At 40.7% G+C, this 22,992-nt stretch overlaps 1 protein-coding gene across 6 annotated transcripts in view; it reads right to left on the bottom strand.

Annotated features, from left to right (window-relative positions):
• TBC1D1 (TBC1 domain family member 1) overlaps window positions 1–22,992 on the bottom strand; it is a 230,926-nt gene that overhangs the window by 97,641 nt on the left and 110,293 nt on the right. For all 6 annotated transcript variants that reach the window (XM_040238003.1, XM_040238005.1, XM_040238007.1 and 3 more), the window contains 7 exons: window positions 18,806–19,261; window positions 16,823–16,912; window positions 14,699–14,803; window positions 14,055–14,187; window positions 9,079–9,170; window positions 3,066–3,176; window positions 516–644 (listed from right to left, as the gene is read on the bottom strand). In XM_040238003.1, coding sequence (XP_040093937.1) covers window positions 516–644; window positions 3,066–3,176; window positions 9,079–9,170; window positions 14,055–14,187; window positions 14,699–14,803; window positions 16,823–16,912; window positions 18,806–19,261 — 1,116 coding nt within the window. The remainder of the gene's footprint in view (window positions 1–515; window positions 645–3,065; window positions 3,177–9,078; window positions 9,171–14,054; window positions 14,188–14,698; window positions 14,804–16,822; window positions 16,913–18,805; window positions 19,262–22,992) is intronic.

Raw genomic sequence — 22,992 nt, 5'->3', positions numbered from 1 at the left:
TTTCCAGGCAAGAGAACTGGAGTGGGGTGCCATTGCCTTCTCCGTTGGGGAATTAAGATCCCCCACAAGACACACAAAAAACAACCAAGAGGTGAATGGCATTTTACCCCCAACAACCATGGTTTGCAGATCCTGCTATAAACAGTTCAAGACACATAACAGCAGCAGCTAACAAAGACAATTTTTAAACCGTACCTAGTGACGACAGGGAGACCAGAACCCACACCTCAGTGGATCTAATCCATGCTCTTTACAGGGATTGGCCAACAAATAACATTCCTCTGGGAGCCAAAAACTCCACTGAACATAATACAAAAGAGTACAGAATTTTTTTAACCCTAAGTTATAAACTGAATTTCAAGGGTAGATAACATTTTTCTAACACTGAGAACACATGAAGGGCTTTACCCTTCTATACTCTATGATGAACACTGATGGAATGAAAGCAAAGAACTGAATTTCACGCTCTCTCAAAAAGGGATTTAACTGAAATTAGGAGGAATTATGTCACTTACCCGAGACAAAATACTTTCTAAAGATTCTGTTAAAGACCTCTTCGCTTTGTTTTTCAGCATATCTAGCCTAAATCGAGTGGCACTTGATGGTAATTCGCTTCCAATATTCTCTGCTGCAATCTGTGACGTCTAAAAGTGAAACAATCAAAAGTTAAGCCACTTAGGTCTTCCTTCCCTCCTTCTCTCCTTCCTTTTTAAAGGACTGAAAAATTTCTAGGATGCATCTTTTTGATCCTAGGTCACATTCTTTCTGTGACTTCATCTGCTCCTTGGTGACATGACTGCAAGTCTGGGAAATAACTCTGCCTCAAAGAGCTGCACTGCCCACTCCAAACAAAACGGAAAAGCACTTAGAAGCCAATCAGTTCACAAGGAGTTTAGAGCTCAGGCTCTGCAGATGGATCAGAGGCATGTCACTCACTAGCTACGGCAAGTTACTTGCAGTAGCTTGTGCAAGTTACTTTCTCTGAGCCACAATTTCCTCTTCTGTAAATTGAAACCAACCTCAAGATCTAATCATAGGACTTTGTTATGAGATTAAAACAGGTAAAGCATTTAAAACAATGGGCACAGCTTCCAGTACAAAGGGGACTATGATTAGCTTTTCAAATTAAAGTAACAGCTTACTTTTGGGGGGGGTGATTCAGAGGGTGAGACAAAATAAATCTAATCAACTGAAGAATCCATCCTGCCTACAATAATCTCTTCATCCCCTCCCAAAGAGTTCTTTTTCCTCTCTCCTGTGGTTTCCATCATCTCATTATTCACTGTCCTCTGCAAACCCAGTCTCTCCCTTACCTGACCATAACATGAAATGACAACATAAAAGTTTGTCAATCACAAAATCAAATTTAGTCTTACTTATCAGAGCTATGCTTAACAAACAAACAAAATAAATAAATAAAATTCTCTAGATTAAACTGTTTCTTCTACGATCCTTACCTGAATGCTTCCTGCTAGAAGATGATTTTGTTAGAAAAACACACAACCACATCCTCCATTACTCTAAACACCAACTATCCATTGTTATATATTTCAAGCATACAGAAGAGTATGCAGATTAATACCTTAAATGCCTTCATACCACCCTTAGCTTTAGCTAAGTTAACATTTTGCAGGTGTTGAGAAGAAGAATAATCAGCACAGGCTCTGGCATTCACTCAAAAAATTACATATCCTGGGTGAGTGTGTTATTAGTCCCAGTTTGGTCCTATGCAATCATTTACCAAGAATTAGAGCCTATCCAGGCTCAAGTCAGTCTCTAGAGCTAGGAGAATTATCCACAAAGAACTCACAGGGGCTTGCATTTGACTCAACACCAGTTCACTCCTCAGAAGTTGAAGACTTGATTTCAACCAAAGTTTTCACAAAGGAGAAGCATTTTGAATAATTTTGATACATAAAGAAAATACTGGCTAAAAAATTGGTAGCATGTAGAAGATCCTTCAGAGACAGAAGAAAAACTACACTGCGGTTTTCTTTTTATAAACCAAGCCGTAAGAATCTCTGTATGCTTAATTCAATGCTCCTTCTAGTCTCCTCTATTGTCTAAAAAGGTTCTTTTCTATGTCTATCACCATAATTCAAATGTAATCTGAAAATACAATCTTTAGAAAATAGTTCACATTTAGAAAATAACACAGTCCTTGCTTATTTTAAACTAAGCATCTAGAAGTTTCTCCTTTGAAGCTGATGCTGGTTTTTGGATAATCTTCTTGTTTGGGGCTCCAGAGTGACTTGTACTGCAGTCCCCATACTGCCCATGCCAAGACTGAGGGGTGAACTCTAAGCATGAACATTTGGAGCCAAGGTTTAAATTCTGAAGCTAGGATGAAGTTCTCAGCTCAGAACCCACCATCCAGGGGTGTCACAGAGTATCCACCGGCAGCCTTGTTCACAATAACCAGCACCTAAAATTAACTTTGGTGTCCATCAAAAGGAGAATGGAGAAACAAACCATGCTGCTGACGCAATGCAATAAAAAGGAACATACTACTGATTTATGCAACAATAAGGATGAATATCAAAAATATCCTTATTTTTTTTTCCAACTCCACACCCCCAGTATGCTAAGTAAAACAGAAGCTCTGTATCTGAGCAGCATACAAACCAGGCTAATACTGTATGCAATTTATCAGTAGTGCTATCTTACATTCACACTGCATTTTTAGTACAAAGAATTTCAAGGCACTTTATGTAATTGTGAAAGAAGCTGTACAATGTCACCCTCATTTTATCAGGGAGAAAGGTGAGATGACAGGGCCTGGCTCCTCGCAGTTCAAGGAGCTCATTCAGGTAGCAGCATTCACTCGACGCCCTACTCTAGTCCCTTGTCAGAGCAACCACTCTGTCTCCACCACAATGACAGAGACAGAAACTTGCCTCACCTTTTCCAAGCACAATCTAAACATTTCCAAATTTTCCCTACATGTGTAACAAGTGAAATTAAATTGGAGAGAGGAAAAGATGTTTCAACGCTTCAGAAAATCCTCAAGACTCTGTTCTACAGAGTGTCCTGGTGAAATCAGACAAAGAGAAAAAATGCCATACCTGTTTTATCTCCCCAATATGGATGTGAACTTTTTGCTTCTCTTCATATAAACATCTCAGGAAAGAAATAATCAATTCATTCTCTCGTTGCTCATTTCTTGGTCTCAATTTCTTAAGGTTAAAAAAAAAAGAATATTTTACATTAATTTTTACTTGTCACCAAGACTGTTAAACCATTCATTTGAAAATGCTCAGCTTCCACCATCGACTAGTGCTTTTACCCAATCATCTCACTAGGGGGCACCAATGATCCTAAAAGTGAAGATAATTTTTAAAAAGAAACAGACAATGAAGCCAGTGGGCCAGATTTGGCTTCTGACCTCTGATGTCCTTATACCTAAAATAAACATTTCACATCAGATAGAGGCATAGTTAAAATACTTAATAAATACTCTTGAAAACATCAGAAAAGGACAACAGCCGTGATGCCTGCACATTTATAAAGTCTTACGTCTAGGGAAGCAGAAAGGAAAATAGTAACTGACCCAGGGTCATGGCTCCTTTCACATATCAAACATGTTCATCAGGAAGCATTTTCTGGGAGTCCCAAAAGGCATACACTTGCACACAAAATTTCACGGCACAGACTCAACTTTTTTTTGCTCGTATTTTAAAAATTCTTTGCACTCCTTTTATTTTTCGGGCAAGGTAGTGGCAAAGCACACTGAACTAGAAATCAGGTCATGTAGGTTCAAGGTGCTGCCTGGAAAAGGGATCAAAGGCAACTCATTTAAGCTCAGCCTCTGCCTGTTCAAATGAAGATTACGCACGCAACACACTCCAAGGTCTCCTCCAGCTCCCAGACTCTTTGGACTTGAAATACCAGAGTTCATGTTTAGAAGACCATCTAATTTAATGTATTCAATTATTTTCCTTGAACATGAAGCAAAAAAAAACTGAATTACTCCGGAGATACACAAAGCCTGCAGTTTATAAACCTTAGAAATATACTCTTTATATATATATATATATATATATATAAAATATATATAATGACAGTTTTCCACTGCCCTGCTTCGTCTCTCTCCCTACCCCAAGCCTCTAGCTTGCCCTTTAAAACCAAGTCTGGGTGTATCATAAACAGATCAACTACACAAGCATCTGAGGCTGAATCAAGGCTGTTCTGAGCAGCCCAGCTAACTAAGGAACAAGTTTACCCTCTGTGTCATAGACTCAAAAGAGAGCAGAGGTAACACCTAACCCAGACCTTCTAACATTCCCTCCCTTAAATGCAAAGATTATTTTAAATAAGCTGTTCCTGCTACTCAAGGAAATGGTAGTAAATGATCAGAAGAATTAACCCTGAAGTAAACTACAGACTTCAGTTGCCATGTCAATGCTGGCTCAGCTGTAATAAAGGTACCACATTAAGACAAGACATTAAAGGAAAAACTGGCTTGAGGAGGGGGAAAGGCCATGAGAAGTTTTACGGGAACTCTCTGTATTTCCACCCACTTTTTCTGTAAAATTACTCTGAAAACTAAGTCTATTAAAAAAAAAAAAAAAACTGCAAGAAAGAGAAGCAGACGGGAATTACGAAGCCTCTGAGCAGGTACCCGAGAGCTGACCCATTCTTTTCCTAATCTTCAGTGAAACTTTTGGGCGCTCTCACAAGAAAATCTGTTATTTTCCTTGGAGAAATTCTTCATAATCAATTATTTCCAATATCAAAACAGGGCAAGAATGCAGCAGTAAGAGAGGAGCATTATTAGTACATTCTCGTTTCCTCAACATATACATGAAAGAAACTACTGGAATGGACGAAAATGAGACTAAATCGAGCAGTGTACTCCCACCGCTGCTGGCCAGACACCGCATCACAGAGCTCGTTAAACATCACAGGGAAAGACACTATGGCTGAGAAGATCATGTCTGTGGTGTCACACAAGGTCAAGAAATAAGCGCTTCCTTAAAATAACTGAAACATGGCTGTGGGCTACCCTTCCATTGAGTGAAGTCTCTTGAATGCCTCCTGAGGAACTTCACCATTCTCCAAACGGGAAAATCATTATTTCCTGAAGGTGACTTAATCTCATAAACATTCATGAGTCAGAGAGACAGGTCTAAGGAAACTAATGGGGAATCAAGTTGGATAATATCGCTTTGCAGTCAAAATTAACTTGCTTATTCAAAGTTAACCTATGGAGTCAGGTCAAGAATCAGGATGCCGGTTACCTGGGGCAGGACCAAGGTGGGGTTCTGAGGCTGGAAATGCTCTATTTCCTAACCTGTGTGTTGCTGCAAGGTGTATTCATCTTAAAAAATTCACTGAAATACAGTCAAAATTTTATAATAAAGTTGTTAAATATATTTATTATATATAACTATAAACCTTTAAAACTGATATACTATATATTATATATTATGTATAATATATAGCATATATAATTATATATTGTATTTAATAACTATAAGCCTTTAAAAACTGAGGTATAATTATATAGAACATATAATTATATACTATATATTACTTATATATATAGGCATTATGTATGTAATATCTATAACCTTTCAAAATTGTGAATCACTACATCGTATGCCTGAAACTTACGTACTATTATACATCAACTATACCTCAAAGAAAGTTTATTTCATTGACCTACACACCACTGATTTGTATGCTTTTCTATCATTAGTTAATTTTTTAAGAAAGAATAATACAAAACAATTGCCTGTTGAAAGTAACAAAGCCAACTTTGTTATGCTTCTTAACCTCCTTTCCATGAGGCGTGGGGCTATAAACCGGTTATAAAAGCATTATGAGAGTCAGTTTCCAACACTGTCTGCGAATACCAGCATGCTGAGAAGGTCTATGGTCTTCTGAGGAGTCTACTTACAATGCTTAGATGGACAATGACATCTTTTAAAAAATTATAATGAAATCTTGTACAAAGCATTTTAAAACCGTGCAAAAATCCAACTGAGTCCCTATATATTCTGTTCAAGAGGGGAAAAAAATCCAACTGAGTCCCTATATATTCTGTTCAAGAGGGGGGAAAAAAAGCTCCTCTAGCTATTAATCTTTAATTTGTAAAGTTATGTCATGTTATTTAATTCATTATCAACATTTACTGAGTATACATCTACTTGGTTTACCTACTCAGTTGAGTATTAAGTCATTCCTTGAAATACACTCAAACAGATGAAGAGAATTTGATTTCTGAGACATTTTCTTTACTAGCCCTACTCAGCTTGAAAGCAACTTCTCCCCAGGACAACCAATGTGGACTCAGCACAGCCGGCCAGCAGGGGCCAGCATGAGGACAGAGCCAGATCCCGCCAGCAGGGAGGCTTCTCACATGTCCACTTAGACGTGTTTGGAAACTGTAAATTTCAAAAAGGTCATGAATAAAAAAAAGTGGCTCTGCAGTGTCATCAGTTCTAGAGAAGGGTTAGCACATCCACATGTCCATATGGCACCAAAGCCTCCTCTCAGAGCTCAGAGTCAAAGCCAGCTTGTTGGCAGCAGTGATAAACCTCAGCGTCATTTACACAGTAATTAATTTATTTTCCTTTATGGCTCCACTTGGGTTGCACTTTTTTTTTCTCCATGAAACATTTACTTACAAAAACAATGAATATGTAAGCTTTGTGCTTAGTTGCTCAGTCGTGTCCAACTCTTTGCGACCCTGTGGACTATAGCCCACCAGACTCTTCCCCGCCCATAGAGATTCTCCAAGCAAGAATACTGGAGTGGGTTGCCATGCCTTCCTCCATGGGATCTTCTCAACTCAGGGACTGAATCCAAGTCTCCCACATTGCAGGCAGATTCTTTACCATCTGAGCCACCAGGGAAGCCCAGTGTATGCTTTAAGTACAATTATTTCAATAGTAATTATATTTGTTTTATAAAAAACTTGCCCTTGGAGAATTCCTCAGAAACAACTTTTCTCCAGGAAAGACTGAAAGGAAAAATATTAACCATTCTATTTATAAGAGGTTTCATGACACTGCAAAGCCACTTTTTCCTTATGATCCATTCAAAATGCATGATTTTCAAATGCATTAGCAGGCACTACTACCTAAAAAGAAACTAGTGACCTGGTTTATATATTATATAAAAAACAAGAACAGTCATTGAGGAAATAACAAGACTATCAATAAGCCATCAGAAGACAAGATCCATGTTAAGTGTGTATTATTCAAAGAGCTACACCTACAAGGGTGAAGGACAAAGTACAAGCTGGTTATGCAAAGCCAATGAACAATATGACTTCTTTTTGGTCTTTAAACTAAACAAAAATTACAGAGCCTGCTACAACACAAAGGGATCCTAGTATATTAACTGAGTGAATTTTCTGAAGCAAACTTCTGTCACTGATGTTCTCTAAAGTCTCTTTGTTGTAATATATTGGAGTGTCTCACATGGATCAAAGAGAACCTCAGAATCACATCCATCAGGAACTTATCACTGCTGCAGAAGAATAGCTGGGGTGTTACCTTCCCTGATTCACCACACTGCTTAGGTGAAAGTTACACAGTGCTGTCTAAATGAAAAAGAAACCAAAGGCACATTAGGGAAGGAAGGAATCTTCTATCGCTTGCTAAAGAGACTTGATGGCACCACAACAAAGTAAGCCAGCATCCGATGAAAAAGGCCCCAGCTCCCATCACAAACGCATTAACAATCAGAAGCAAATTGTCCATCCATTTAAGAATTCTAAGTACCAATCACATTAACTCTGTCTGAGAGTACTGTGTACTTAGCACCCTAAAGATCCTTTAAGAAAATTAAGCAGTGTCTCGATTCAGAAGAACACAAGAAAATTTAAAAGCAACTAATAATTGTGAAGCAACTGAGTTTGAGTGAACTCCGGGAGTTGGTGATGGACAGGGAGGCCTGGCGTGCTGCGATTTGTGGGGTTGCAAAGAATCAGACATGACTGAACGACTAAACTGAACTGAATAATTGTGAAAATAACATTCTAAGCTATTTATAAAATTCAAACTCTTTCTAATTCTACTGCAGAAGACCAAGGAAAGGAGAACTGAGAACATGTGATTAAAAAGAGAAAGACAATTCTTCAATTTCTCACTCTTAACAGAAAACAGATCACGGGTCCTGTCTGTAGCCTTTTCCCAGTGAGGAGGAAGAGAACACTGACAACCCAGACTCACTGGCCTTCCTGCTTTGTTTGAAGACCCCTCTATGCGCAAAGCCCCTGCCTCTCTCCTCACAAGAGACTTATGCTTTGTTCTGCTGTGATCGCCTCCCGAGAAAAAGTGCCAGGAAACCACAGAAAACGTCCTTTTGCAAAAGCAGAAGTGACATTTTTGATGAGCTCATCAAAGATTCATAATGAACGGACTACAGGCATGCCAGCACACAGAACGTGGTCTCCCTGAGATACGTGCATCTAAATGCAAGGATGAGAGTGAGTTTCCAGGGTTAAAGCAGGAACTCAATGAGCTTGGGTTTTGTCCTATATTTTATGTTTAGATTTGATATACTATATAGTGTAGGCAACATTTAAATGTATTTTCAAAACTGAAAAAAAAAAAAGAGTGAGAGGGAAACTTATGTTCAACTTCATATACAAAATGTTATATCCTTAAGATTCCCACACTGAGGTCTGAAATCCTGAGTGGAATGGAGCTGACAGAAGTCTCTGGGGAGAGTAGTGCTCAGGGACCAAAGTCCAGGGTCCTCTGTCTCCCAGGCTGAGGCTCTTTCTACTTTATAATTTCCTTTCTCTCATTCCTTAAGATAGCGCTCCCCTGGGTTTAGTAGTTTTCACATGAAAGCCAAGTTCTGATCAGTTCAGTTCAGTCGCTCAGTCGTGTCCGACTCTTTGCGACCCCATGAATCGCAGCACACCAAGTTCTGATACGAGTCTGCAATACTGACCTTGCCCTTGTCCCGAGGCTGTTAAAGCTCAAACCAAGAGGAACTCAGGCCCACTCCCTTAGGGCTCTAGCTGATCTGCTTCGCTATTTTTTATGATAACATTCCACAGAGAAGCTGCCTTTCCCCTCCCCACCCCTTTCTGGAAATTAAAAACCAGTACCGTACCTGAACCTCCTCAAAAATAGTTGCTTGCTCCTGATTAGTTAATGTTGTCAGGTGCTTCTGGAGCTCTAGTTTGGTTTTGGAAGAATTCATTCCTATTAAGAAAAAAAAGAGACCTGAGAACAATACACTAGTAACAGTTAGGAGGTAGAGTTAACACCTTCCATTCTCCCTCCCTCTCTTACATGTTTCCCGCCCTCTTTAGGCATTGGAGGCTTTATGGAAACTCTAATCAATAGCAGTGTCAGTGATGAGGACGCTGGCAACAAGTAACAGGTTCTGGCTGAGCCCTCACGTGCTAGAGCCAACTTAAATGTCAGGTTTGTATCATTTCATTTTATACTAGAACCACCTGATGAAGGGACCATTTTACAGTTAAGAAAACTGAGACCCAGAGAGCTCACAGACTCCCGAAGTCCAACACACTGGACTCTACCTCAGCCTTGTGTGGTTCCAAATCATTTTTTTTCCTACCACTTGAAAGTGAAGTCGCTCAGTCGTGTCTGACTCTGCGACCCCATGGAGCCCTCCAGGCTCCTCCGTCCATGGGATTCTCCAGGCAAGAATACTGGAGTGGGTTGCCATTTCCTTCTCCAGAGTTGTTAAAACATCGCACACAACAGGAACACTGTCCTCAGAAAATGATAAAACCTCATGAGTGTTTATATGTAATCTAGACAATCTCCCTTAAGGAAAAACCACTACTACCCCATCTGAAAACTGACCAACATTCTCCTGCAGTTAGGTTCTTTCACATAAAAGTGATCCGTGTGGCAAACAACGTTCCTTTTACCACCACATGCTTATTAATAGTCTTATGACCACATAATTAACATTACAGAGGATTCTGAGGGAAAGTCATTAAAATAAAGCTACCATTTTAGTGCCCATCAGAATCTGGTATTTCAGAAAGTTCCTTCTCCACACATATATGGCTCAGACCCTGCTCTGCCTTTCCCTGGGGGTCAAAGATAAACACACATGATGAGATTTGGATGAAAGGATTTGCCAACCTATCATGGAAAAACCTGCAGTGACTTTTAGGCCTTCCCTGGTGGCTCAGAGGTTAAAGTGTCTGCCTGGAATGTGGGAGACCTGGGTTCGATCCCGATCGGGAAGATCCCCTGGAGAAGGAAATGGCAACCCACTCCAGTATTCTTGCCTGGAGAATCCCATGGACAGAGGAGCCTGATGGGCTACAGCCCACGGGGTCGCAAAGAGTTGGACATGACTGAGTGACTTCATTTTCACTTCACTGTCCCTACCCACTCGCCACCCCATTTCCTCCTGAGGGTGAGCCACTGGGCCAGGATCTAGGCCAGATTTATCCTCATAATGAGGATGGCCAGACAGGGCATCTTGGAAATGAAGAACAGGGACCTGGAAATCAGGCTTCTGTTTTACAGATGAGTTTGCTGAGGTCCAGAGAAGCCAGGCAACTAACAGGTCAGGAGGCCAATTAGCAGCCAAGCCTGTCCCAGAGCCAGCACTCCCTGCTCTCCCTGCCACAGAAGGCAGGGGCCCCACCCCTTTCAGCAAGCTGTGGCGAGGCCACTGCCCCAGCTCAAACCACTGCAGCTTCTACAAGTCCTTCCAGAAGCACTCCCCCACCACCTTTTTTTTCGGCCAAGAAAACCCTTTTTTTTAAGGACTGCTGTGCCACTTTACGGAACACTGCACAATCTCATCTAACCTTCAACGTAATCCTGGAAGTGGGCACTATATACAGTAATCCCAAGGTCCATAGGTGAAGAAACTGAGGCACAATCAAGTCAAATATTTTGTCCAGTGTCATCAGCTACGTAAGGGACAGAGTGAGAATCTGACCCACGTTGATCTGCCTCCAGAGACCACTCCAGAACACTCCGCTGCCTCCCTTTACCCACACACAGTCAAGTCACCTGACCCCGGGTGACTTCAATACCAAAGCGAACTGCTCAGTGAAATAAGTCAGGCAGAAAAAGACAAGTACGGCAGATTTTCACTTATATGTGCAATCTAAAACACAAATATAACAAGACACAAATAGACTTACAAAGAACAAGCTAGGGGCCGTAGGGCAGAGGGGAAGAGGGGAAGGGCAAAATAAGTGAAGGGGACTAAGGTGTACCAGCAGATTAAACTACCAGTTATAAAATAAGTAAGTCACAGGGATGTGATGTATGGCAAAGGGAATGCAGCCAATGACGTTATGAGGACACTGTATGGTACAGAAGATATAAAAATACTGAATCACCATGTTGTGCACAGACACGAATAATATTGGAAGTCAACTATTCTTCAATTTAAAAGAGAGAAGTGATTAAAGGTGCAGAAAGGACAGCTCAATTTGTCAGAGCACAGTTCATTCAGCTATTCCTCTGGCAAGCTGTCAGGTCACACCAGCCAGGGAAACAGCGATGCCGCCTTCACTACACTAACTACTTACAGGCTGAATCAAAACAGTGTTTACATTTACGAGCAAAATTAGCACTCAGAAGTTATTAAATAAAAATCCTCCCTGCACCTGGATGTCAACGATACCGTCCAAGCATCCTCTCGTGGACACACTTGTACTGTTTGATGAAACATTCACACATGGAGAAAAACCTCAAGAAGAGTTAGACTCATTATACATACTTCTAACAATCTCAGGTGAAATCACACAATACAGTCTACTCTTCATATTCAGCAGGTATGCAGAGATCCCTAGACAGTTCTATCCTTGTCTTCAGGAGCTCTCAATTCATTAAGTCCTTTCTGCCCCATCTCAAATCAAAGCTGGTCCTCAGGCCCCATGCCTGCTCTCCACTGTGCACACTCTGTGGGGTTCTCAACACTTTCAGCCGCTCCTGGGGGTTTCTGCAGCAAGAAGGCAGCATTCCCCATGTGATGCCAAAGGTTTTACAGGCAAGAAGGACAGCAAGTCAGTCTGCCTTCATGCTGGCCACCAGAAAAGGCTCTTATTAAAGGGAGCACGGATGAATAGTTTTGCTTTGCCGAAGGCAAATTTACTTGGAGAGCAAAAGGAAACCTCAGTTCAACTTCTTCTTTTTAGTGAAAGTGTAATTTATGCCAAGAATTCCCAAAATGCTCCTCTAAACTTTAAAATAAGAAAAATGCTATATAAATACTAGCAGTTGTAGAGAGTCCAAACACAGAATCTGTACAGCTGCCCCTCTCAATGGCACCCACAAGTACAGTCTATTTATTGTACTGATTCCAGAGCATATTAACTACATCAGTTGGTTAAGAAAACAGTCTTTAAGTCTTTCTTTTTGTGGCCATGTCATTCATTGTTCCTCTCCACTGTTTATGATGTTCTTGGCCAGATCATAACTTCCTATTAGAGCCACTGTTATGGGTACATACAATGAGCTTTAATAAACGATTTCATTCTACTTGGGGATTCCCTGGTAGCTCAGATGGTAAAGAATCTGCCTGCAATGCAGGAGAACTGGGTTGGATCCCTGGGTAGGGATGCAATCTAGCAAAATGTAAGAACCTGAAACTAACTGTCCATAAAATAGTCAGTATCTCCCTTACTAAGGACGGCTCTAATAATGTGCCATCGATGCTTTAGAAATGCTTCCCATCATGTAGGCAAAATGTACCCTCGCCAGTCTTCTAATTGTGCTAGTTAATGGATGTTTTTACATTAGCATAGCTTTCTGCTTTGCTTGGATCTTATCCAATAAAAAGATGAATTAAATGATAACTCCGAAACTACAGCAGCAAAATCCCTACCATAATTAAACTTTTCAGGTATAACTCTCTGAAAGTTAAGCCAGACCAAAGAAAGATTTGTCAAGAGGAACTCTGGAACCCTTCCAGCTCCTGCAGGTCAGAATCTGCTTTATCTTCAAGGCCGAAGTCACTGCAGGCTTCTTAACAAGCTCATAGGGGACATTGCCGTCATCGTTTACCTTATCTTGACAACCACTAAGGAAAGAACTAGTGATGCTCAGATGGGATCTCTTGTTAAAGCACAACTTTTCTTGTTCCCAGATATATTTTGTATCGTGTCAGCAAAAAGGAACAACTAGGAAAACATGGTTGAAAATGTTAATCATTTTGATCCATTTTAAACAGCACTAGAATGCCAGCAAATGAACCTTTGAAGACCTTAAGATGATGTCAATTTGTCTTTAAAAAGGGAAATCAGATACCACTTCACATCCATCAGGATGGTTATCATCCCCAAGCCCCAGAAAGTAAGTTTGCTTATCCCTCAAATGTGCAGTAATCCCTTTTCCTTCCACAAAGTGGTGAGGATTAAATGGATGATAATACATGTTAAAGAAAACAGTACAGTGCCAGGCATATCTTAAGCATGAAATCGTAACATTTATTGCAGTTTCTCCCCAAGCCAAATTCCTAGAAAAACTTGGAGCAACACTTCCTGTGCTCTTTCTCACTGGCTCCTCAACTGGAACCTGCCCTCTGGCCATTCCTCACCATTAAAGCTGCTCTGGAAGAAGCGATCACTGAAGCTATCATTGACCTTGTAATGGACTCTTTACATGCCCAACTCTTTGCGACCCCACAGAATGCAGCCCACCAGGCTCCTCTGTCCATGGGATTTCCCAGGCAAGAATACTAGTGCTGTTTCCCATTTCCTTCTCCAGGGGATCTTCCCTACCCAGGGATCAAACCTGGGTTTCCTGCATTGCAGGAGCGCTGCAGTGAGCCACCAGGGAAGCCGTGTAATCGGCTCACTCAGTGGTTAATTCTTACCTCTCATCTTACTAGACCCCTCCATGGCAGCCAACTGAACACTCACCCCACCATGATTAACAGCACAACTGGTCTTGTGCCCTCTGTTCCCCTAACTCCTCCACCCTCCTCAGGGCCCCTTGAGGGGAGATGGTAGCACCTGATATACAGAAGACATCCCTCCATGACCCCTGTAACTAACATCAGCCTCCGTGGGACAGAACCTTCCAAAGAATTTGCCCAGGTCCCTGAACTCCTGCCCACCCCACCTCCCCCAGGCTCACCCTCGATCCGCTCACAGAGCTTGTGCAGGCTCTGCAGGGGGCAGCCCTCACACAGCTGGGCTGGCGCCTTCGCTGTCTGCTGCACAGCAGCCACCGTGAAGGCCTGCTTCAAGGTCATCATGATCTCATCCACCTGATCAAAGAGGAGAGACCACAGAGAGCAGAAAGTCCATTTTAAATGGTCTGGCAGAGATTTCAGGACTCTGTGGAAAGACCCAGTACTTAAGATTCTTCTCGACTGTTAGTCACAGGTTAATGGATAATAATCATTAAGAACCACTAGGATTATACATAGTCTAGAAACACTACAAATGCTCAAAGCTTTTCAAGGAGATAAGGTAAAAACTAGATGCAAATTAAATACTGAACGAAAACCAACTCTTCTGATCAAAAGTCCAAAATGACTTTTGAAAGATGCTAAAGCAGAGGGTGAAAGTGAGCAGGCCTTTAAGCATAATGAACATTGAAAATGTGCACTCAAGTCAGTCTGAAGTGTATATTGGCTGGTTATTAAATAGTCACAAAAGTATAATTAGAACCAAATAATTTGTCAGTGAGGCCATAGACTATGTAAAGAAATCAGTGAGGCTGACATCCCGTGTAGATGAGATTTCAAGGTAAGAAGAGCCCCTTTTCTCACTTACCAGAGCTTCATTTGTGCACTGAAACACATAACAGACGAAATGAAAGCCTCCACCTCCGGAAGACTCACGGCAGATGAACCCAAAGTGGTCCACATGTCTAATACCCTGTGGAAGGCAGGGACAAGAGCATGAATGGTAAGCTATACCCAGAGGAGGCACCACTGCCACACGCGCAGCTGAAGACTCACACGGCACGGTTTTAAAGGACACTGTGAAATTACTATTTTCTCAGATGTTTTAAATATCTAAAAACATCTCTCAAATATGAAGTTCTACTAAAATGTTACTCCTCTGACTATCCCCACAATAAGAGAAGCAGGATCTGAAAACCAGAGCTTTTATCCTCATTTTCATAGTGAGAGGAAGTGGAGAAAAGCTGACACAGAAAAATGAGAACTTTTCTTAAGTATTAAGGAATAAGTAGATGAGAGATTAACAAAGAAACACAACTGTACACACACACACAAGCAAACATACATAGACACAAACATTAAAGGAAAGGTTTTAAAATATTTGTACTCCTAAAATAACAAACAAGTAAATCCTGAAGTAAACTGGTAGGATGAGTCAAAAGTTATACACACAAAGAACAGAGATACTTTCAAGCATAAGATATTAAGGCCAAAGCTGTACCACAGCTTCCTAAGAGCTCTTTTTAATAAATATTAATATGTACACTTGTTTTTAAAGTATCAGCTAAGAACCACCTTAATACAGATAAGACATCATCCATAAATATTAACCTACAGCATCTCCTAAAAGCACTAGCATGCAAAGTGTTGACAGCTTGAAGGGCAGGTGATCATGTAAATTTGTAAACATCCTTTAGGAAATAATAAAACTACCATATGAAAAAGCAAATATTTAATATTACCATTTCAATAGAAATACAAGCAAGTCAAGATAAAACGTCTATGGAGAATCTCACTTTCAGGTCAAATATTTCCCAATAAATGAGCAATCACTGACACATCCTGGCATTGCCATCAATGTTCTCCAACGGCAAGCAAAGCATATGCAAGAGGTTACTCCAAAGGAGAATATGATTTGGAAAAAACATTTTCTTTGTAAACGGTTCTCTAGTCGACCTTATGCATGAACGTCGTTTTCACCTTTGGGGGAAAAAATTCCCTATTGAATCATTACATAGATCACATCATAAATCAACAATGAGAGTTTCATTATATCTTATTAATTTTGAGAAAATGAAAATGAGAAAATGATTTCAGACTTTTTAAAACTACCCAAATAGTAACACATTTTTGCTAGGAAGATTCTGAGTAAAGTTGTCATAGCTCATTATAACTGACAGATTCTCCAAATCTCTCTATGAAACACACCCAGGAGATTTCCAGGAAAGAACTCAAGTAGACACTATACTCTAAGGAAAACATCCTCAAAGGTACTCATTATTTATTAAATTTTAAGGAAGAGAAATAATGATCTTGGTATCCCAAAAGTCATGAATTTTTAGAAAGTAAAAATAAGTATTTTTAAAAATACATTAGTGTGCATGAGTGTATATATAAATATGCATGTAGACACATGGCAACCTACTCCAGTATTCTTGCCTAGAGAATTCCATGGACAGAGGAGCCTGGTGGGCTACAGTCCATGGGGTCACAAAGAGTCGGATACGACTTTGCCTGTGTGTACTGAACTGCAACTTCCTCCAATTTTAAAGGAAAACTGGAGAAGGAAATGGCAACCCACTCCATTGTTCTTGCCTGGAGAATCCCAGGGACGGGGGAGCCTGGTGGGCTGCCGTCTATGGGGTCGCACAGAGTCGGACACGACTGAAGCGACTTAGCAGCAGCAGTAGTGGTAGACACACATACACGCACATACACCTGGAAATCAAGACTGTGGACCATTACTGCCAATGACTGGGAAAAAAAGAAAAGGAGACGTACTTTCTCCAGTAAGTTATGGTTGCTAAAAGCAAAATTTTTAACGTCAAAGGTATATTTTGCCCTAATATACAAAAGGAAATGCAAGATCACAAACCCAGCACTTAGAAAGCATACATCTTGTGACCTTAACCACTTCAGTTGAATGACAGACAGTAAAATAATTCATTAAAAAATTCAACTGCAGTTGAGCTGATAACCCATGTCCGTTTACCTGAGAGCAAAAGGATATCTCCTTAAAATTTTTCTGCAACGCTATTTTTTTGGTGTCAGGACTGATGAGGTAAACTTCAGATTGACCAATCTTAAAAGACAAAGAAAGAAAGAAACTAGCTTTGCATGAACACTGAATTCAGATTTATTATACAAACTTTATCATTTCATGACCTAGGAAAATAGAGAATCAATGGCTCAAGCTTCTGTTGAACAGTGACCATATCATGTAGAAGACCACTTCCAGGTCACACTCCATTCTATAGGCTTTGGGTAGGAGACAATCATCAGGGTGTTCACCTTCGTCAGGCAGCAGCCTTGAGGTGAAAGGACCAAATACATCAAAGTCAGCCACAAAGCCTCAGGTTCCCACAGCTCCCCTTTGTAAGAAAGAGAGGTTTCTGCATAAGTGACTCTCCAAGGATACAGGAGCTTCTCTTTTAAAATTTCCAGGATACTTTCTAATGATCAGAAAAGTCTTCTTAAATTATTGTTAAAAATCTACCATTTGTTGAGTACATACTGTGTTAGGTACTCACTCCTGCTTACCTGACTTCCGTGCAAGCACAAACTAACATTGTCTTACAGACGAGGGTCAGCCTAACAGATCTCCGTTAGAGCAGAGGACTGTGTCGCAATAACCACATAGTTAACTGCGCAGCTTCCCTCCCTCCCCTGCTGCTCCCTGAACCCAGGATGCTCCTCTAGCTGGCCACAGTGACACTTCTGCTCAGTGAAAATCACTGCCTTCAGAAAGCCCTGATTCCCCAGAAGCCCTCACAGCCTCCTTTGCAGCATTTATCACAATTTTAGTGAGACAATTACTCATGCAATCAGTTGTCAGTCTCTCACTGGAATCTAAATTTCACGTGGGCAGAGATCATGCCTGTCCTGTTCATTGCTGTATTTCTAGCATGTTGCAAGGGACCCTGTAGATAGTGTTTACGCAATAAGTACTTGAAAATAAATGCACTAAGCAGCTTTCCTAATGATACCAAAAGGTTTTGGTGTTTTTCTTTTTTTAAATACAGATCACACATTACAACACCGGTCTGACTGCCAACATAGCACTCTTTTCAGTATATTAGGTCAACCAAGAAAAGAGGAAGAAATCAGCCCTCTAACACTCCATCTCGATTTCGAACCTGTGTATCTAACACAGCCAGCTTCCTCATCACTTGGCCCAGAGTTAGACATAGAAACGTTACATTTCAGCACACCTGGCTCTCTCCCTAGACTCTCAGTCAACCTTAGGCCAAAGAAGAGACAGAGGAGGCTGAGAACAATCTCTTTCTCATATTGCAGAGGCCAGCTCACTAGGAAGCTGGCTGAGTCCTATCAGCTCAGACCCACTAGGACAGCAACCTTTCCAGAACAGCTGGGATCAGCCCGGAACCCAGGAGCCTCAACTGCCAGGGACAGCCTCCTGCCCATGACTTTCCTGGCATTTGGCTCACTGTCAGTTTATCAAATAATTTCTAGAAAAGAGTAAGCAGCTGGCTAAACTAATACTGTAATTTGGGTATCAATTTCAAATATCAGTTATCCCCAATTACCCAGGTAACAAAGTGTAAGTAGTTTTACAAATTTATAAAAATAGTAAAGAAGGGGTATTTTCCAAAAAATTTTGCTGAAATATATTACTTGAAATATGTTTTTTTTTTTAATTAAAAAAAACCTTTTGGAGCCTCTTTTACACACATTAATTGATTGTTCCACATTGAAAAGATGTCTTCATCACCATGTGGGAGGCAGATAAAAATCATACAGGATGTAAGATAGATTCTGTTTGTTACCCCCTAATGGGGGTAATGGGGACTAAATAAGGATTCTATCCTGACAAAAGAATTATTCAGAATAAAAATATATGGATTCACACATAAATCCAAAAGCAATTCACAGATAATCTTTGTTCGACTAAGCAGATTTTCTTTTGAACACAAAGACCAGACTGCGATGTGCAGGAGGCTTGATGATATTTTACCGTGAAGAGCATAGTTCGATTTTCCTCAATATCTGTCGGCTGCACAATATTGTGTCCACTAATCAGGTGGTTCTCGATGTCGCTCTCCTCAAAAGAGCTGAAGAAACTACTACTCCGCAGGCCTGCATCCTGAAACTCCTTTCGGAAGGCCAAGGAGCGCAGCCCGGGCTGCGAGAAGGACTTGCGCATCGGCCGCGGGCCCCGCTCCCCATCCCCCGGTGGCTGCGGTGCAGACCGGAACTGATCCGAAGAGAAGCCACCGCTCACGTGACTGAAGCCTTCGATGCACTCATCGATCAGGGCGGGTGGAGCCTTCCTGTGCGCCACGGCCACGCGGCCGCAGAACAGCACCTCGAACTTCTTGGCGAATGTGTCATCGAACTCCGAAGGGCAGCGGAGCTCCTCCTGGCGGGCGATCTTCCCAGCCTGCCGGATGGAACTGATGATCTCAGGCACCTGCGGGGAAAGGAAGGACTGTCATTTGGAACCTGCTGTGGTTTGGCTTCCCTGGTAGCTCAGCTGGAAAAGAATCCGCCTGTAATGCAGCAGACCCGGTTCGATCCCTGGGTTGGGCAGATCCCCTGGAGAAGGAAATGGCTACCCACTCCAGTATTCTTGCCTGGAGAATCCCATGGACAGAAGAGCCTGGCAGGGTACACACATAGGTGGAGTAGCACAGAGTCAGACAGGATTGAGTGACTAAGCCCAGCCCAGCACAGTGGTTGGGACACACAGGGCTTGCATCCACAGGAACCACGTCATGCTGCCCACATCCATGCACTGTATATTTCATCACTTGGGGCCAAAGGAGAAGCCCACAGGGTTCCGGACCAGGAGAGGGAAAGGCCCAACTTTCACAGAGAGGAGAAGGAGAGCAGTATTTATTAAGCATCCATTACATGCTGGGGATATACGAGGGGATTCATGTGCCTGCAAGCTCAAGTAATAAGCCCACAGACACAGCAAGTGAAATCCAGGCTGCCCACCCCAACTCCAGAGCCAAAGGTCTTCTCTGAGAAGCTGTCACTCTCCCTTCAAAACGTCTGTCACCAAAACAGTATGCAGTTATTCTAGATTTCATGGCAGTACATCGTGGCAGTGCATCAAGTCTTCTAAAATAAATGACAGGATGAGGATAACAAGACTGAAATTACCTTACACAACCTTTCTTCTAATCATAACATCATTATTTTCTCTAATGACAACTGACAATTTATTCCTCAGTTTTATATTCCCTAATAGGTGAACAGTATTGACTACACAGCTAGGAGGTTTTAATCAGGGAATAAGCAACCCATGACAGTATCATTATCAAGACAACACACTGTGGCTTCCTTCCACTGAACTTCTAAAGCCTTTGGTTCCTAATGTAGTCATGATCAAGAGAATGAACAAAAGAGTCTCATGTACTATTGTCAGCCCAACCGCTATACCCTCTCATCATTAGCTTCTGACGAGATCTTTCAAAGAAGCCACAGAAAGAGACGAGTCCTCCACAGAATGAATAAGCATGTGTCCAATCATCTGGAAGACATACGGCCACAGCACTAACACAAGACAGGCGTGAATGCATTTTCATAAGGAAGGGCCTAGCTTTTGATATGACCTATTAAATAACACCCAAAGCCATTTTTTCCTTTTCTCTTTCTAAGAAAATCCAATTGAACACCCAATACCCTTAGGCCCACTGTCTTTTAACAACATTACAGATGGAGAAGAAAACCAAACCCTTTTCAATTTAGGTCAAAGATCAATGTACACAGTAAAGGGAGGTGGTTTCAGTAGATCTGAAAAAACTTATTTTCTGTGTTCATAACATAATCCCCAAAGACCCAACTCAAAAGACTTTTCTCTGTGATTTCATATCATGCATACCTTGAAGACAATCTCTGCTGAAAAGATTAAGATATATCCTTTCAAGGTACTTTATCATACAAAAAGTCAAAACATCTTTACACATATTTTATATTTTAAAAAATTAACTCCTGAAGCAAAGGCCTAAATGACACTGAGGAAGCCAGAATTTCAACGTCAATACTACATGCACAAATCTACGTGCACGGAGTATTGCAGAGCTTGGGCTATGGCTCATTCCTCTACATACAAATAATTACATATTTTGCAAAGGCCTAAAAGTTATTCATAAATATAAAAGACAGGACAGAAAGAAGAAAGAAGTAGAAAGTCTAGATTTCATTCACACATTTGCCAAACAGTCACTACAGGACCTTGGCAAAAACAGCCTCAGTTTTTCTCTCTTGGGGGGAAAAAAATTCTTAAAAGATTTTACAGGTAAAAGTTGTTTTTGTGAGCATAAAGAATAGTGACTTTTTCAAAAAAGAAAAACAGTTCATGCAAATATAAGATGCTTTTCTAAGCAAATGGGTAAAATTATTTTATCAGGAGTCATGTGAATCTTCCTAATTACCAACCCCACTCTGAACAGGAAATTCAAAGCTTACTCAGTCTTTTGAGGCTTCTTACAATACCCGACATTTCTATATGCTGGGTCTTCCCGCTGCATCTGAAGTGAGTAATGGTGTCTTTCATTACATATCAAAGGGGAGAGAAACTGTATGAAGTCATATGAATTTATGGTGACTCGGTAATAAAGTATGAACGCAAGTAAGACACAAATTAGAGAACTTGCTTTTTCCGTCTCTTCACAATGTCAGAAGAGGCTAAAGAGTACATGGGTCCTAGGCAGACAGAGTTGTGCTGTGGTCCTTTTCCCAGCCACCAATCTTTTTCCTATCCTTTAATCAGAATCTTCGAAAGATAATGCTTTAGTCAAAAACCAGTGCCTCTCTCCCCCTGAGCTCGTAAGCTGTGTGAATATGGGTGTAAAGGAGATAACTGGGCTTAGAAAAATCTCAGGGATCCTGACAAGAATATAACAATTTCAAAATATTTGAAGGCATATTACCAAACACTTTCAACAATAAAGTGTAAACAGTTTAAAATCCAACATTTTAAAAACATTTCTGTAAGTCATTCAGGTATACTAAGAGACTAAATAAAAAATGGGCTCCACTTATGTCTGAAGTGAAGTGAAGTGAAAGTCAGTCTCCGATTCTTTGTGACCCCATGGACTATATAGTCCTTGGAATTCTCTAGGCCAGAATACTGGAGTAGGCAGCCTTTTCCTTCTCCAGGGGATCTTCCCAAACCAGGGATCAAACCCAGGTGTCCTGCATTGCACCCAGATTCTTTACCAGCTGAGCCACAAGGGAAGACCCCATTTATGTCTAATTTTGCAAAACCTTTGATAGTTTAGTTCTCTTTACCAGAACAGACCTGGGTACTGCTTTTTGAAAAATGAAGGCCTATGACAAACCAACAGCTAACGTCATACGCAACAGTGAAAAGCTGAAAGTATTCACTCTAAGATCAGGAACAAGATAAGGATACCCACTCTCACCACTTTCATTCAACATAGTTTTAGAAGTCCTAGCCAAAGCAAGCAAAGAAAAAAGAAAATAAAAAGGAATCCAAACCAGAAAAGAAGATCACTGTCACTGTTTGCAGATGACATAATACCATACATAGAAAATCCTAAAGATGCTACTGGAAAACTACTAGAGCTCATTAATGCTCTAGTAGAAATCCATAAAGTTTCAGGTTACAAAGTTAATACACAGAAATCTGTTGCATCTCTATACACTAACAACAAAATATCAGAAAAAGAAATTAAAGAATTCCATTTACCATTGAATCAAAAAAAAAACAACAACAACAACAACAATACTGAGAAATAAACGTACCTACGTACCTATGGTGGCAAAAATCTGTACTCCATAAACTTTAAGACACTGATGAAAGAAACTGAAGACAATGCAGACAGGTGGAAAGATATACTATGTTACTGGACTGGAAGAATCAATATAGTTAAAATGATTATACGACCCAAGGCAATCTACAGATGCAATTCAATCCCTATCAAACTACTAATGACATTTTTCACAGAAGTAGAATAATTATATATATAATCATATTAATACAAATACATACATACATACATACATATATATATATATATATATATATAATGCAATACCACTCAGCCATAAAAAAGAATGAAAGTTGACTATTTGCAGTAACATGGATGGACTTGGAGGGCATTATGCTAAGTGAAAGAAAACAGAGAAATCACATATGTGTGTGATATCAATTTTATGTGAAGTTTA

The sequence above is a fragment of the Oryx dammah genome, unplaced genomic scaffold (assembly GCF_014754425.2).
Source record: "Oryx dammah isolate SB20612 unplaced genomic scaffold, SCBI_Odam_1.1 HiC_scaffold_3, whole genome shotgun sequence".
In the NCBI taxonomy this organism is placed as follows: Eukaryota; Metazoa; Chordata; class Mammalia; order Artiodactyla; family Bovidae; genus Oryx; species Oryx dammah.
The sequence above is the reverse complement of the archived record's forward strand: the minus strand, read 5'-3'. Positions and strand labels throughout refer to the sequence as shown.